The 18,067-nt window shown below is 41.6% G+C and overlaps 1 protein-coding gene across 1 annotated transcript in view; it reads left to right on the top strand.

Moving 5' to 3' along the window:
* Window positions 1–4,757: 4,757 nt before the first annotated feature.
* pappaa (pregnancy-associated plasma protein A, pappalysin 1a) overlaps window positions 4,758–18,067 on the top strand; it is an 81,191-nt gene continuing 67,881 nt past the window's right edge. The window contains exons 1-2 of the mRNA XM_070924703.1: window positions 4,758–5,273; window positions 10,381–11,485. Coding sequence (XP_070780804.1) covers window positions 4,883–5,273; window positions 10,381–11,485 — 1,496 coding nt within the window. The 5' untranslated portion in view covers window positions 4,758–4,882. The remainder of the gene's footprint in view (window positions 5,274–10,380; window positions 11,486–18,067) is intronic.

Below are 18,067 nucleotides of genomic sequence, written 5' to 3'. Positions count from 1 at the left end.
CTGTCCGCTGTGATGCACAATGATCTACTATCTGACTTAGGATGATTCAGTTTGCTGTGATGAATTAATGTAAATTAAACAGTAGACTTCACTAATTTACATGGAATAAGATTGAATCATTGACCTTCTGTTTTCATCAATAAAGTATGATATTTTATTGATTTTATGATTCACAGCAGACAGTAATCTGACCACGCTCTGCTATGAATATTGCACATACAATTGTGCCAATACTGTTTTGATTATCAGACCATAACACAATGGCAGTCTCTATTTTCAGTGTACACATATACTGCGGTATGCCACTGTCCAGCTGAACTGGCTGCCCTTCCATGCTAAGCGCATATAAATGACAGCTGTCATAAGCATTAGGAAAAGATTAAACCCGATTTACGCCAATGTATACATTTCCTGTAATCTTTGCGATATTCTGTTTTAACAGTAGCAAACAACACCTCCGTCTCTGTTAGCTTATTCTTTTTACCAGAAAACTGCCTGCGTGACAGTTTTCATGGAATTTCTAAAAATTCAACCTGGTATGATTTTGTAGGTAGCACAGGATTATACTCTTAAGGGCTTTAATGGGTATTCTGTAACGGCATTATATTTAGAAAGAGCCACAGCCTTACAAGGTTCTGGCCACAATTATGGAATGCTATTGTCACTACAGCTTTGCACTACAGCTTTGTATTTCCCTTTCACATCCCTCAACCATTCAGAATTCATCCCATATTTCCTGTAAACCTAATCTGCGTTATTCTTTAATGTGTTAACATTGTTGACACTCGAGTGTATATAATTTTTACTATCCAGATCATCCACACAAAAAAAGGCAAAAGCATTTAGGTTTGCACTTTAGAATAGCCACAGTCACAGATTAAGCTTGGGTGCATTAATGGATTATAGGACAATGTTTTTTTCCTATTTGCCTCGCACTGCTCCACAGTCACTCTGATGACGTAGTGGGATTATTGTACAATACTGCAACCACTTTTCCCTAAACAGAATGTGATTGGGTAGACAGCAATGGCTGCATCACCACGGGAGCAAAGTGGAACTGGAGATAAAGTTTGATACTGATGTTCTACATGCTATTAGACAAAAGTTAATAGGGTTTCTTATGTTAACACGTCGTAATTGATGAATTTACATTTAAAGAGCCATCAAACGCACATGTTTTTTCTCCTATTCTACTGTTGAATAATAACTCACTGAGCTCTGTGTCTATGGAACGTGCTCATATTTTACCCACCTCACCAAGCTGTTACTTTTGGACAGCACAGATGTAATCTCCCTGGGTCAACAGTGAGTGACAAGAGAGAGAGAGAGAGAAGTTTGCATGCTTTCAGATACTGCATGTGGATAATCCTAACAGTGTCATTTACTGTTACAACTCTTTATGTTCTACTTAACTGCATTTACTGTGTATTTATACTATATATAGTAAACATGGGCAAAGATCAATTGTGTTGACAAAAAGCTCAGATAATGTGTCTTCTCAAGTAATTGGGAGTCTCTTACATTTTCAACTGGGTTAAATAGACATTGTTATATTATAATAATTTGTCTTTTATGCCTGTTTTTTTCTGATTTGACATTGTCAAAGGTTTGTGTTTGTCCAGTGGTTGACCCCTCACTGATCCCTTAACATCATGCCCCTCTGAAAGCAGTTGCAGTGGGTTCTACTTTATGGACTGACTCAGATTTCCAGTGGGATTTGCAGAATTGCACAGGGGGCTCCGTGACATGAACCATCACAGGTCATTGGGTTAAGATGGGATGTTGTGTTCCTGGACCATCAAATCCAGGAATAACTGGGAATCAGCCTGTTTTCAAAAGAGGAGATATCGTGACGCTCTTCCACTGGTAAATGGTAGAGCCAGGGAGGCACACGGTTTGAACTTTGTGCATGTTGATTGGTCCATGCCCTGAGGGGTTGTGTGGTGGGTGCAAGACTATATTAAAACAATTCAGCTCAATCTCCTTGCATAACGGAGGGATGGTGAATGACCTTTATGTGAACAGGTTTCCCCCCCCCCCCTTCCGTCTGTACATAGTGTACCAATCTGAACGGATGCTGACTGTAAGACATTAGGTCATCTTTTCTATCTTCAGCACTCATGTTCCTTTACAGAGAGAGTGACAATCTGATCTCTGAAGAAGTGAAGAATGTAATTACAGGACTGGAGAAGTCTTTCACCTTCTGTCATGATACTTTGGCACCTTAGTGGGTTTGCATTTCCATTTTCCTTTAGTGTTAACTTCTGATATCAAGTCTGTTTAATGAAAATCCACTTGGAGAACATTGCACTAAACACTAAATTACAATATTTGTGCATATAACAAATATAGGTCAATTGGAAAAAAAAGCATGCATTTTATCACAAAGTGTCCATCAAAAGTAAGCAACCTCATGAGTCTCATGAGAAAAACTCTTTCAAAGAGATGGATGTGCTGCCACACAACCAAATCTGAGAGGAGAATGTGTGTTAACAACCTGTCATGTGATGGTTTGGACACACAAAGTTACCCACTGTCTCCTCTGACAAGATTTAAATCTGTGGTCCATGTGAAACTCTGCTCCCAGCAACTTTCAAGGTCAAAACACCTTTCAATATGTCACCCCCCCCCCCCTCCCCCTCAAGACACAAAAGGAAATATGTGGCCCAAAGTCACAACACCATATGAAAAAGAAAGCAAATATTGAATGTTTGTTCTGTCTTCCCTTTATGGTAGGTGGCAAGTTTTGGCTGTCTAAACACACATTTACAACAAACAACCGTGTGGGAGGAACAGAGAGAGAACACTGACATTCCAGCTGACTGTCTCTATGGAAAGCCATTAAAAGGTAAAGTCACTGTCTTCTCTGCGTCAAAATATTCTCTGAGTAACAGTAACATTGACCAAAGGATCGTTTTCATTTCACTCCGTGGCTGAGGCTTTGTCACCGGTCTCAAAGGCTTCCAAACCTTAGTCGAGAGTGTGGTTTAGAAACTGGCATCCATCTAAAGTGACGGGTCAGTAAACATTAGGATGTATGAGTCAGCCTGAAACTTACAAATCCCTTACATTTTCTCTTTCAGGTCCTTGTGTGGTAGTAGTAAATTGGGATAAAGTTAGATTAGAGTTAATTGAGTTGGCCAGATTTAAAAAACAAAACATGCACGGGTAGAAAATACACACATAAGTGCACTTATTGCCATTCTGTGATTAAAAACATCAAACTATAGCTTTTAAATTGAAAGACGGAAGGACATATGATCCATCAAATTAAGTTAAGTAAAGAAGGGAGAAGAACTGCTGTGGCTTTGTCATTGTTCTCCCATTACGTCTTTGATCTACCGCTTACTTTATTTTGAATAGACATTAATGGGAAACATGACTTTGACGGGACAGTTAGGTCTACCTTTACAGAATACATCATACTTTGCCAAAGTTAAAATGGAGGACTTTCCTCAAAGTCTGTGAGCAGCCTAATAGTAGTTATTTTTATATATTGCATAAAACACACAGTATTATTTTATTTTATATTTTCTTTTTTTTTACAGTTTGGAGCTTATAGATATTGATCCCTATCTATCATTTAACATTACAAAATAAAAGCTTTGATCTCCAAATCATATTTGGCACAATCTCTCTATTATCTCCCAATCTCTGTATTATATTCTACAGTAAATATTAAACATTTACATTGAGGAGCAGTCTAGTCTAAGCTTTCATGTGTATCCTGAGGAGTGTCAAAATCTATGACTCTGAAGACATCAACTGGAAAGCAGAGCTTTTTTTTGGGGGGGGGGGGGGGGGGGGTGTTAAACAAAGAACAACACGGATTTGGATTCATTCTTTCATGTTCTCTGACTGCTTGGTTATGGTCCTGTGTTGTGGACTTGGTGGGAAGTGTTGGATTGTTTAAATTGTAACCGCTAGAGGGATACATATACGCCTTTCAAACTCCGTAAACACCATCCTATCACTATGTGCCATAGAGGAGAATTGCCGTCAGTGAGAGTTGCCTACCTGTGTGACTTCCCACTTTGAAAAAAAAAAAACACAGCCCCGGAACATTTGAAACATGAGTTGTTCTTAAAAAGACTTAGAGAGAAACTGCCTCTAAAGCGGACGACGAGCTCCGACTCCTCCAAGTGTATCTGCTTCAGGCAATCAATGAGGACCGCGATGCTTACTTCTGCAGCTCTCTGTCCCTCTTTCTCTCATTCGCCTCTCCAGATATTATAGTGCATTTCAACTTTTGTACAGGCACACAGGCAAAGGGGAAGTTTGGATTCCATTTTTTGACCACAATTCACCTCTTGTTTTCCTGTAATAAATATGAGAGGTCGGTTTGTTGTCACTTTTCTTTGGAATTTAATATGTGCCATTTCTTATGCTGTTTTACGGGTAGGATAAGGAAACAACAAAAAGGTGTGACAAGAGCTTGGCGGACAACTGTGGATTTCTGCGAGTAACTCCTACCGTCCAAAGGGGATGAGGGGGGCATCGGCCGGACCCCCCTCTTGATTGATTAGCTACTTATTAGTCATCCCTTTGGCTAAATGGGACCCATTGAAAAGGCACCGTGGAACACATACATGAATCAAATATTCCTGTGTCCCCTGAATGTCTCCAGAGTAGTTTTGCTTAAGAGAGGGGGTCGTGGCTTAGCATTATAAAGAGGGAAAAACAGCATAGCTTTATGGGTTTATTTAGACAGTTTCTACGGTTTGACATTCTACCGCTGTAAAAAGAGAGAAGGAAAAACTCGAGAGGATTCCAAAGAGGAGAACATTGAGGACATACATTTTTTTCTAGTTTAATTCCGTTGTTTCTTTTATTTTTTTTTCTCTTATTTTAAATATTTTTTTGCCATTTCCTCTCCCGAAAAATGAAACTTTGGACATCTCCCTGGGTGTCTTGCCTGGTGATTCTCATCTTGTGTTTTGGATCAGAGTGCGGGACAGTCCGGAGAAAGGGGAGATCCAAGAGGGAGTTGGTGCGCATTAGGGAGGCGAAAGCCACCATCCCAGGGGCTTGTGCCACACGCCTGCCCCGGGGCAAACGGTCTTTGCCCGGCTTGGAGCGACGGGTGCTTCGCCAGCGTCGCCGCTCCTCTCAAGCGGAGGAAAACTCTCCAGACCGGGGGAAAGCTGTCTATTTTACCGGCAGGGGAGATCAGCTACGGCTGAAGCCCGGCGTGGAGATACCCAGAGGAAATTTCACTCTGGAGATGTGGATCAAACCGGAGGGAGGTCAACGATCACCCACAGTGATTGCAGGTAGGATAGTCTACACATCCTCCAACCAATTGCCAACCCAACTCCTTTTTATTAGTGCAACTCCAAAGCGAGTTGAAAATGAAAACTAAACATGCAAATGAGCAGTATGTTATCCCAGTGTCACGTCTATCAAACAAAGCAACATGCAGTTTCAGCGAGTTGAAAATGAGTTCATCTATCAGACTAGACAATGATGTAATGCTCTGAAAAGTACAGCGGATATTTTAGGTAGTGCAAGCATAGGGTCACTGAAGATTTTGATCACATTTAAGTTGGCTACCTTACAGAGAGAGAATCGCTGCAATATGATTTTATTTTGCAAATTCATTTTCCTCTCATGTACCCACTTTAGAATGATAAATAATGCGGGCTGTGAGCATATCATCTATGTGAGGAGTAGATATAGCTGCAGATATAGGCTGCATCATTTGACCGGCAGCTGATGTCACTGTGCGTAAAATGTAATTTCTCTGAACCGACTTGGCTATTTTAAAACTATGATGTAATGGCCAAAACTTTGTGAGCGAGCACGTCACGTCAGGCACAAAGCGGTAGAGCTGCGTTGTGTGTGTGTCGGCGCTCAACGCGCGCAGCTCAAGCCGCAAGCTTGAGTGTCCCCCAAAACCGACACCTTTGGATTGGCTACCGGAGTTACGGGACAGGACTAAGGGATCCAGGGTTTCCCCTCCTGCCCGAAAATGCCCTGCTTGTGTTTTGTGCCGTGGCGGTGTGCTTTCATGGTGACCGGCGGTGTTGTGCACAGTCTCTCCAAAACGCACACTATTGTGCGAAATCACGGGTCATTCTGCGAGTTTCTAATTTAAGGCACAAATCAGAGAGTGATGGTGCGTCTCCGTTCACTGACTGCGCAGAGGAGGACACACAGACACTTGAGTAGATCCCTGTCGTCAGAGGAAAGCTTGACACTTTGTAGTTGCCGTCTGTGCGCACTCCTTTTTCGTCCTGCCGGGTCTGCAGGCATGCGTAAAGGAGCACCAGAAAGGTGTTAAAAACTGTTCTGCATCATCTGTTTTGACCAATAGCGCTTTTGTGCAGTACAGTATAGGACAATTTCTTGTTGCTTTTCCTTGCCGATAGGGAGCGTTGCATACACAACTCATTGCTTGCTACAGTACATGTGCAGATGGCTGCCTTTGAACTGAACTGAACTGAATTGAACTCAGTCCTCCTCAGCCTCCTGTATGCCAATCTGCATGTCTGGGGAGTTTACTGAGCCTTATGAGTAAATTTACATGCTCCTTTATTTTCTATCTGTCTGGCTCCCCCCCCCCCCCCCCCCCCCCCCCACAAACAATCACTTATGTGTGTAAGTGTGTGTGTGTCTGTGTTGAGATACAGTACACTTTTAGGTAGTGCTTGCCAGTTGGCAGGGACTTGCTCTGCAAAACCAATCCCTTGTAAGAGTCTCAAACTGGGGGTGGGGGGGGTGGGGTGGGTCTGTTGTGACCTGAGTGACTCTTCGATTTACAGAAGTACAGTATAGTGCAGTCCAGTACAATAACAACACAAACGACGGCCTCCACAATGATCATACAGTTAAATAAACACCTCTCAGACACAGTCTTAATAGAAAATGAACATTATTAGATGTGCTATTGGGTCACATTATTTTGTACAGGTGTTGTTGTTGTGCCCCGCCCCCATCTTGCACTGGCATCTGCCTACTAGAGATTACTGTTCAAGCATAATCGTGTGTTCATTTTTAAGATTTGCTCCCATCGCGCTCACATCAGTGTGCCAGAGAGGGGACCTAAAGAGAGCAAATATGACGATCAAACAAATTCAATAAAGCCTAATCTTTTAAATCCAATTCAGGCCTCAGAAATCCCAGTGCCTCTAAAAATGCTCCATCCCCTTGTTTTGATCCCGGCAGTGTTGTTTGTAGCAGCTGTTTTTATTACTGTGTTGTTTTGACCACTGCCATTTCTCTCTCTCTCTCTCTCTCTCTCTGTCTTTTTCATTTGTTCTTGTTTTCTTTCTTCCAAAGTTCAATTTACCTTTTTGTTACATGTTGACTTGTGTTGTTGTTTTCCGTGCAATTGGGAGAGAATCATCATACAGTCTCTGCTTGAAAATTCACAACTGGAAGCCCTGGAGTGGTCAGCTTCTTTTGCATCCCTGACCAACTCTGGTGACTCGTTCTTGTCTTTGTTTTTGATTCATTCAAGTCTGTGGAATATCGTCATTCAGTAACAAAAAATTGGCCCCCCTTTAAATTGACCCACAAGACTTCTAGAAAAAAAGTGCTTCCTGTGCTGTCATTTCCCAAGTGTGACAGTTACATGTGGTCAGAACTGATCCCAGGTTTAAAAGCATTTGAAACTTTGTAAGCGTTTACACACACGTATGTGGACACACACAGCCACACAATCAGAACATCAAGTTCTGTGACCAAATGTTATGCAAACTTTGTTGTGCCCTTTTAGCCCTTGTATCCGGGTCATGTTGGGTTGTCCTGCATCAAAGGAAGAGGAAAATAAATCATGAGAGGAATGGAGGCTCTCTTCCATGACCTGCTGGGGACAATTATTTGCAGACGTTGGCAGATAATTGCTGCGATAACAGATATATTTTGGTGCTGTCATCTAGTGTGATGATACATGCAAAAATTTGTTCAAAAACAAATTTTGCTTGTTGAGGGTCCTTTTTTTTTATGGATACTACCATGTATCCTCCTCCTGTTTCATCATAATCAAATGTAACTGGGAAACCAAGAGGAAGATGAATAATCTTGAGATCATGACTAATTACCTGGCAAGTGGTTGGAGTTTGAAGAGGGGTTGAGCACTGAGTGTAACACTTATCCTCAGCAATCATTACCTCAACTAGAAACATCTTCACAGTCTTCTTATTAGTTTGAATCATTATCATTGTCGTGTCTTACTGTGCCTTAATGAGAAAAGTGAAAAATGTTGCTGAAAACTTCAAAATCCCAATCAATGTTCTTACATTTAGTGGGAAGGTTTCCTGTGTTACAGAGCTGTGTTAGTTTATGTCATCTGACATTCAAGAACATGTTTAAATGCAACTATTCGTAGATCATTTATGACATATTAAAACGAGCATTTAGTTGAATTAATGTGTGACATTTGACAGCCAAGTGAAATGTTTAAAGTCAAGTGTTTCTAAGTGCTGTGATGACATTTTTATAATCTATATCCTTGTTATGTTTGTTAGGTTTGTTTTTAAAATATTGATGGAATTTTCCATAGTCTCCTCAGGGAAATCACTTGGCGGCCACTTTAGTATGTCTCTGAAAAGTGCCTTTCTTTGACCTTTCAGAGCCAGAACAGCTCAAAAGTAAACGGAGTCTTCATTGTTCCCTTCCTCCCTGCTTTTTATCAAGTCCTTGTGACATTTTTCTTTGTGTGTGTGTGTGTGTGTTTTTTTTTTTACTTTTTCTTTTTTCCTGAGTATGTTTTTCTTGGAAGAAGACAAATGGCAAGTGCGAGGAAGGTTGCCTTTGAACCTGACAGGAACAGCTCTCTACCGTCGCGTGCGCACATGCAAATCCCTTCGTGTGTGTGGGTGTATGTGTTTCTGAGAGAACACAAATGTGTATTTCAGCGTTTCAGTTTGTCTTTGCATATAAGAGCGTGCATATTTGTTCATGAGCGTGTATATATGCATGTCTGCATAAGTATGTGCGTATGTGTGTGTAGGTGTATTTGTGTGAGCCAGAGGAGTCGCAGTGCAGGGTCTGGAAAAGTGTAGTGTGTTAGATTAATTGAGCATGGCAGAATTATGACAGCTGTTTACACTAGGAGCCCTACGAGCATTTTAGCACACCTTTTAGCCTTGAGTGCACTAGCTGACAGATGGAAGGCTTTTTCCTTCCAGTGTAGTGGAAAGCCTGAAAACGTCATCCACCAAAGGACTGACCTTGACGCTGAACTCAGCCCTCACTCTTTGAACATTAAGCCATTGAAATACCAAGTTAATGAATGCATACTGGAGTGTGAATCTAATTAGAAACAGGTCAAAGTTAGCAAGATGTCCGTGCAATCACCATTAGCCAGCCACTTATTGCAGGCTAAGGTAGCCTAATCGATGGGGAACAAAGGCATCTGAGATGTCATCATCCTTATGACAATCAGCTTATAATATCACACCAGACCAAAGGTATCAGAGACAAATATGAAGGGTATTTACAGACATGTGATGTACAGACCCCAGAAGCAACAGTAAAGGACACTCCATACTTAAATGGGCTGGGTGTGCAGGTCACAGTTTGTGTCTCTCTGTGGAGATTAGCAGAAAGTTCATAGCGCTACCCTGATGTTAGCAAATCCCAGGAATGTATTCTTGTGAGAAGAGTGGAGCCCTGCTCTCTACCCAGAATCACCTGTGAACACACAGACTTTCAATTTCTGAGATGGACCTTGTCAGGCATGTGAAGGTATTTGGACTCTTTGCAAACTTTAACTGGACCGTATGGATATAGCGCATAGATGCATCACGAACATGCATTGCACACGCACAGACATGAACTTGTGTGCCTGCACACACGTACTTCAACAAGCACTAAACAAACAAACAGTTAACATTCAGAGATCCCCTAAGAAGTGAAAACACATTACCATGCTGAAGCTGACATATATGGTCCAAGTGAAACAGGAAAAAGGTGTTTTGGTGCCTCAACAAAAACAAGGCTTTAGCAGAAAACTAGCTTTTTCTGGCTTCCCCACTGGCAAGGGGCATTTACACTAACAACTTTAAATGTGCTCAGTGTTCAAGAAAACCCTATATAGAGATTTCTATGGGGTCTCCCTTAGCTAAACATGCACTTCAACCCAATTTCCAGGACAACATGCACTTAGATATAAAAAATATATCATATTAATACATTTACTCCCTGATCTCAACTACATTTTGAGTTGCCCTCTTGAAATAACAATTTTCAGAATCTTCAAGAATGATATATAGTGTTCAAAATGTATACATTGAAATCTTATTGGCATATTGAACAACAAATGCTTAAATAGAATTAGCATTAAGGATTGTATGCATGTGACTTGTGAAGACCGTGAAATAAAGACAGGCACTGAGGCATATATTAATTGACTTTTTCTCATTCTCTCTCCAGGCTTATACGACAAGTGTTTCTACGCCTCCAGTGACCGAGGCTGGCTGCTTGGCATCCAGGCAGTTAGTGAACACAGCAATCGTGACCCCCGCTTCTTCTTCTCCCTTAAAACTGACCGTGCCCACAAAGTGACCTCCATCCACTCCAACACTCGCTACATACCCAACCAATGGGCACACGTGGCAGTCACATATGATGGCGTGTACATGAAGCTCTTTGTCAATAGTGCCCAAGTGGGCGTCAGTCGGGAGCAATCAGGTGATGTCTTCAGCCATTTGACCAAAAAGTGCAAAGTGCTGATGATTGGGGGGAATGCACTGAATCATAATTACAGGGGGGCAGTGGAAAGGGTGGGTCTATGGAGGCAGGCTCGAGGGCAGAGGCAGATTATCAGGGATATGCAGGGCCAAGAGGACCCCCAAGATCTACCTCAGCTGGTAATTCGTGAAACATTCGAGCACCCAGGCCGGAAGTGGCTGACTGTAAAAGATGGTAGCTTTCCTCAGCCGGAGCATGGAGGAGGTGGACGATTAGGGTTTCTGGGTGGTGCTGGAGTTGGAAATCCTGAGGGATTATTGGACACAACGCTGGAGCCTCCAACTTGTGGTCAAACTGTCTGCGACAATGTTGAGGTCATCAAAAACTACAACCAGCTTTGGAACTTCCGTCGGCCCAAGAAAGTACGATATCGTGTCATAAATATTTGGGACAATGCACGGATGAGGCCAACTGTATCAGACCACCAGATTAGCCTGCAGCACCAGCAGCTAAATGATGCCTTTAGCCCCTACAACATAACCTGGGAGCTCAGCATTCACAATGTAACCAATTCCTCCCTTCGAAACCGGTTGATTCTAGCGAACTGTGATATCGGCAAAGTTGGCGATGATGCATGTGACCCAGAATGCAACCATCCGCTGACAGGGTTTGATGCAGGTGACTGCATGTCTGGCCATCGGAGCCGTTGCCCTGAGCACAAGCAGGGGAATGGTGTATGTGACCCTGAATGTAACTGGGAAAACTTCTTCTATGACCTTGGCGACTGCTGTAACCCCAATGTGACGGATGTGACCAAGACATGCTTCAACCGCTCTTCTCCACACAAGTAAGATCACTTTCTTTATCTTTTGCATGTTATCATGTTTTCAGCCCTAATAATCTTCTTAAGTAGTTGTTTGATAAACATAAGACTGAAATTCACCGAAAAGCTTTAACCAACCACAGCATTCCTAGCTTAATTTGATAAATTTTTTGGTTGACATGATTGAATAATTTCGGTAAACCAACTCTACACCATGGCCTCACATGCCTAGAGTAAATCAAACAACAAATCTTTCCATACATGTGTCCCTGAAGAGAGGTTTTGATGTCTAGTCCTACTGTTTCCTGACCATTTGGGCCGAGGCTGAGTGTAACATAACTCCCAGCCTGTGTGGCCTGGGAAATCCTCTGAGAGCAGCTAGTCCAATCTAGCCTTGGCCTGGTTCAATCAGTGTTCCACACTCAAGCAGGGCAAAACAAACGCAACAGGATGACTTTCCTGGTAGCAAATGTGCGGGCCAGACCGCTCATTTTTGTATCAATTTTTCAACAACTCTCCCCACCTTCTTCTACTCTGTGTCTCCTATACCCAGTGGTTCTAATTAAGCTGGCTTGATTGGAGAAGGGAGTTGGTTTGGAAAGAGTGATAATAAGAGTGAGTTATAAAAAGAGCATAAGGGCAATTAGAGGTCAGAAAAGAGTGTCCAGTATGGCTTTTGCTCGTAGCAATGGAAATCATTTCAAAGACATACCACTCTTTTCAGGAAACCACTGAAAGACATGCTTCCTGGGGAGGCAGGTATGGGTCCCTGAACGTGGGTGAAAGAATTTTCCAGGAAAAACAGTTGACTTCACTTGCATGTGAATGCCAGTATTACAGAATCTGCTAGGTGTACTGTACATCAACCAAGAGATTATGTGGTTTCATGCGGCCACTTTAGGAGAACACAAAGGCCTTCATAAATGCATGCAAATTTTTGTTTTTGTGGTAATCTCGTTGTGGCTTGTAGATGATGAGTAAAAGCTGGCAAGGAGCATAAATCTCTGGAATTCGCTGTAATATGGTTTGTGCCAGACCTCCAATAGCAGGATTGTTTGTTTCTTGGTACACTGAAACTCAACACAGTAGACTGAGACATTTTTGTGGACAATGCAGGGGGTCTGTACGGTTACGCCAGAAAGAAAGACAAAAATGACCGAAATTCAGATGTTTGTCAGTATTTCTTGCCACTATCGTGGGGGGACAAGCGAAAGGGAGAAAAACTAGCAGACCCAGTGTGTGGTATTGTTTGGGTCTTTCTGATAGCATGAATCAAGGAAACCAGGCTGTTTTCAATCACAGTTAAGCTGGAAGCATCGTCTGTTTGGCACTATCCTGTTGTTTAAAATGACCGCTAAATAGCAAAATAATGACATCTAATTAACAACATCAGAGGGGAAAAGCAGGTGGGTTTGCCGTTGCTTCCATCTCTCAATTCCCACCACATCCCTTCCAGCTTAGTCATCATTAGAAGCTCATTCATCAAGTGGCAGGCAAACTACTTCATTTAGACATCAGCCATTGGCAAAACGCTTGCCGTTGCAATGTTCAAACCTCCCTGCGGGTGTTTGAAAGATGGGCTTGTGAAAGGAAGGTTACCAGCAAGAGAGAGAAAGAGACAGACAGAAAGAGGACAAGAGAATTCTCAGTCTAGAAAATAGATATAATCTCCCCAAGTGGTTGCTTATTTTGCTTTGATTATGGTATGTCTGGAGAGACTTGCAGAGAGCTGCACTACAAACAGTTTGACATTCCTCCTTAATTATGGAATTCTGGATGAACAATGTACTGCATATGCAGGGGAACAATGGTTGTGAGGTCCTGCATTTATTTTTGCAGCGTTTGCGCCTGTTACCACTTACATGTAGTGTTTTCAAAAATCTGGCTAACACAGGACACAGGCAGCTCTGTGGTCCTGCAACAGCCTCTCCTCTGAAAATACCATTGATAATAATCCCCCCTTTCCCTCCCTCCACATTTGGCTGAGGGGAATATTTTGCATTGTTTTCACAGCCCTTGGTTTTGACACTTCTTATGGTTTTGGTGGTATTTGATGTTATCTGACAGCATTTATTTTAAGGCTGAACATTCTTATGTCTGGAGCTAGGGACATCTGAAATTGCAGCTGTAATTTATACAATGTGAATTTACATTATGTGTGCATAAAGGAATAAAAGAAACAACACTTTGATCTCTCATTGACAGTCAAACACACACATCAGCTTCACGAACAACTTATTCAATGTTTTATCTGAGCAACTGGATAGAAGGTCAATCCCACAACATCAGAACTCATCACAGTCAGAAGAGTTTTGAGAGCACCTGAAATTAAAATGCTTTTTGAAAACACCTCCCAAACTAAAGCAGGATGGATACACAAACTTTGTAAGGTGGATACTGGGACCATTTCAGCCTCAATATGTTTTTGAGAAATGAAGTTCTCCCCTGGCTTTATCAGAGGCTAATAGGTCATCTGTTTTCCCTTGGCCTCTGTCTCGCTCCCCCTCCTGAGTTAATACCTCTCACTGTGGCAGGTTAATGGATGGACCACTCTTTCTCCTTCCTCCACTCCCTCTCTTTCTGTATTCTAGCTCAGAGCGGGGAGCTAATCTCCAGGGCCCTTGACTAGGGTGTTTTACAGTTGGTCGTCTAAACCTTAAGCCGCCGTCCCATAAAACATAATGGAGTGCTTGGGCGTAAATACCAGGACTTTGCACTTCCCCTTTAAAGACATAGCACACTTATAAAAGCACCTGTTGTCGAGGTTTCACCTGTGCTCTCATGGGGGCTGATAGAAGTCTCTCTACTTAACTAGGGGACTGAGGGGAAAGTGGAGTAAGGAGGAGCTTTACTTGTGCCACTAGGCAGCCAGGGGAGTCGCATCTGGCTATGATGCAATAATATGTTGCCAGATAATGTTGGTGGTGTTTTGAAAATATGACACACCAGGGAATTCAGTTGATAATGCCTTGGCGAGGTAATTGTTTGTTCAGAAGTCAAAGAAGGCACAGATGAAGAGGTTCACAAATGTTCACCCCAGTACTCAATCAAGAGCTCCAACTTCAGATAACAACTGGGAGAGTTGGGGACCATCCCATGGTCCATTCCATGTCTCTGAAATCTGCGTGCTTTCAGCAACGAGCAGTCACGGCAGGATCTCTGGAATCTGAGCGTTGACACAGTTCCTATGCATGTGCCTTCCTTGAAAGGGGAAAAAATAATCAGAGGAGTGAGTTGGAAGGTTAAAGAGTAGAGTGCAAGTATAGTAATAAAGGCAGAGATGAATGATGGCTTTAGGGGCTGTGGTGTTGACCGACTTGATGACAGAAGAGCTGAGGGCCCCCTCCAATTTTGAAAGTGTTCTTGGCCGTGAGACCGTCATTGCCATGCCAGCTCACCCCAGCGTTCACACTATGCTGCCCCAGACATATGTATACAAGGCAAATTTATGGGCTTATATGAATTATATATGGGTGTAAATGGATGAAGTCATAATCCCCCATTTAATATGTATCAGATATAAAAGCATTAACACAGCAGTTTGAGCTGCCTCGCGCACCCCTGGATCTCCCTACAACACATGCCCTGCAGCGATGCTTGAATTTAGCTCGATTTCCTTCTCTCACCTTACCTTTCTCTCTCTCCCTCCCTCAGTTTTTCTCTCTCTCTCTCATTCTCTTTCTTTGTAAGTCTTTAAAAGTATTTTTTCCCAGGACATGTCTGAAAAGTGGTGTGGTTAAATGCATGGAAAATCCTGTCCTTCCCAAGTGGCTCATCTCGGCTGAAAATATGTATGATGAGAGGCAAGAGAGGGGCTATGGGATGGGGAAATAGTTGAGGGGTGTGTTTGAGAGAGACAGAGAACACCGGGGGCGGGGTAAAGGAATATTGGCGAAGAGGTTTGAGTAAGATGTGGATGGACAGATAGAAAGTGTTTGAAAGGCCCAAACTGTTCTGACTACAAACACCCTCACGATGAAACCATTGGGTACTGACCTCCTACAGTGGCAGCTAACCAAAACCTCGACCAAATCTTTGCCACCGTGATCATTAGACAGTGTGAAAACCAAAACATGCACGCACATGTATGCACATGCAGACATACGAAGGTCCTTTTTTTTCAATTGATTATACTAAAATGGTCTGCTTTTGCTCTGAAAGATCCCCTGTGCATTAATCCAGCATGTGGTGCACATTGTGTTTTTGTAACAGGAATTATTGAACTCACATTAGTTAGGTTTTGACCTTACAGCAGAATTGCTGCTCTTATTCATTGCTGACTCAATCATTTCAGCATCGAACCCTTCTGACCCTTTTCCCCCTCATGCATGTCCAAAAACTCTGGACAAATATTTTCGAAGGAAATAATGAAATTCCTGAAATTATTAGGAAGAGAGACCTTATATCATCTGTTCTCTCTCCTTCGACCTGGCCCCAGTGAGTGCGCCCAGTTACTCTTGCATAGGCTTGAAGAAAGCATTTGCTACACTTATTCAAAACTTCTGTTTAGAGGGAAAACTGCATCTTCACTAAGCAGCTCCTTATCCAATTTGTGATTTGAGGAAGAGAGACTTGTCCAACAAGGGTTGTAGAGATGTTATGAAACATTTCGTGTAGCTGCATATGAAATGTGCATTGGTGGTAACCTTAGCAGACTTGTCGCGGTGGGAGAATTATCTCACTGGTATAAATTCCTCCCGTACACTGCCAAACACCAGTGTTACTGACTTTTAAATTGCTTCCTTTAGGCTACATTGAACATACGCTATGAGACAGCTTGGTTTTACACTCAAATTTTAATATCTTTTGCAGACACTGGTTTTTTAAACATAGAACTATTAACCAAAAAAGGAAAAATAACACATTGGCGCAGCTGGCCACATTTTAAGGGCTTATTTTATGAATAAAAAAATGCAAAATAGATTATTCTGTAGTTCTGTAATTATAATGTAGTTCAACTTCTGAGTCTTGACACCAAATAAAATGGTCAAATGATCTAAAAGATAGATTATCTAATGAAAATAACACAAGCTTCAATAGAATTTTTTCATAAACACTGAATAATAACTGGCCTATAAAGAGAAATTAGCTTAACACTGAACCTAAAGCGGTGTACTTCTTTTGGCAACCAAATACTCTATAATTTAGCTGAAATCACACGATGTCAAATTTGAGGTGATATTTGTGAGGATATCGCTTTTGTTATCACATGGCCATTAATCATAAATTGTGTTGCATGTCAGTGAGTCTCACTGAATGTTTTTCTTAAGATGACATTAAATGACAGTGACTACTGTCATTTAACAATTTTACATGAAAAGCTTGTCAAAAAATCAAATCAAGTGTCTCTGCCCAGAACTGTACACCACCTAATAACTTTGCAACATATATAGTGTAAATGTACTTTATTTCAAGTTAGCTGTTGAGTGGGAGAGTAAATATAAATAGCACACTCCAGGATTATGCACTTCACAAAGGAATGAGTCTTTGAAATTTTTGCTTTCATCCTTATATTTACCTGAGTTCACTTAAGTGGGACAAATGTGATGTGCAAGTAAGAAAAACAATGCATGACATTTACTCTCAAAAATTAATTGGAAGACCTTGATTGACCGAAATGATCAAAAAACTTTTACGAACAGGATGTTTTGTGTTTAAGATATATGGGATTGATCAAATTGAAAGACTGCACCATTGACATGGCATCTTTTATACATATCTTTCCAAATGTAGCATAAGATATCACAACGGATGAGGAGTTAATTTAAACAAAAATATGTGATCATGCAGTGTAAGTGCAAATCAGCCTTGCAACATAGCAGTAGCAACTCAGATATGATCAATAACTATATTATTTGGCAAAGCATTGTCACTGATGGTCCTAATCTCATCATTATAGTGCCATAATTTATCAACTTGTTAGTACACATTTAACCAAAGACGAGGAACAGTTAAATCACTTAGTGTATTCTTATGCTGGGAGGAAACTCTCCCTGCTGTACGGGGTCAGGTGCAGTAAAGGCATGTTGTTTTAGCCTCAGTATTATTGCACTTAATCTTAAAATCTAAGCACTTACAAAATAAGAGTACAAAACACAAGACGGGCAAATGGATCTCACAAACTAGGTCAAAACATCCGAAGAGGATCTAATTTGTGATAGTAGGGCCAATGTCATGTTTTGTGTCTGATAAACTCCCGTTTTCATATCTATTGCGTATCTATTTCCAAAGCCTTCTAAAGACAAAGGAAAAGAATAAATCACTTCAGCATATGCAACAGATTATTGACTCTTCCAAGAGATGACTGAGCTTGTTGCTGTTTGCCAGGACCACCAGCCAGGCTCCTAGAGGAAAACTTGTTTGATGTGTTCATAAAATGAATGACAGTTTCACTGCTTGAAAGATATCTCATTGTGTTGAATGATTGCAGTCATTAGTGTTGCAGAGACAAAACATTATGTCATGGATAGGGAGACTCAGAATATCTGAACAATTAATTGAAGTCTGAGGCTGACTCGAATGAGGCTGACTCGAATGAGGCTGATCTGAGATGCTATCACAAAAAAAAAATGCACAAAACACATTTTGTGCTATACATGCAACCTA

Source organism: Enoplosus armatus, chromosome 18, assembly GCF_043641665.1.
Source record: "Enoplosus armatus isolate fEnoArm2 chromosome 18, fEnoArm2.hap1, whole genome shotgun sequence".
Taxonomy (NCBI): domain Eukaryota; kingdom Metazoa; phylum Chordata; class Actinopteri; order Centrarchiformes; family Enoplosidae; genus Enoplosus; species Enoplosus armatus.
This window is presented reverse-complemented; position numbering and strand designations above follow the sequence as displayed.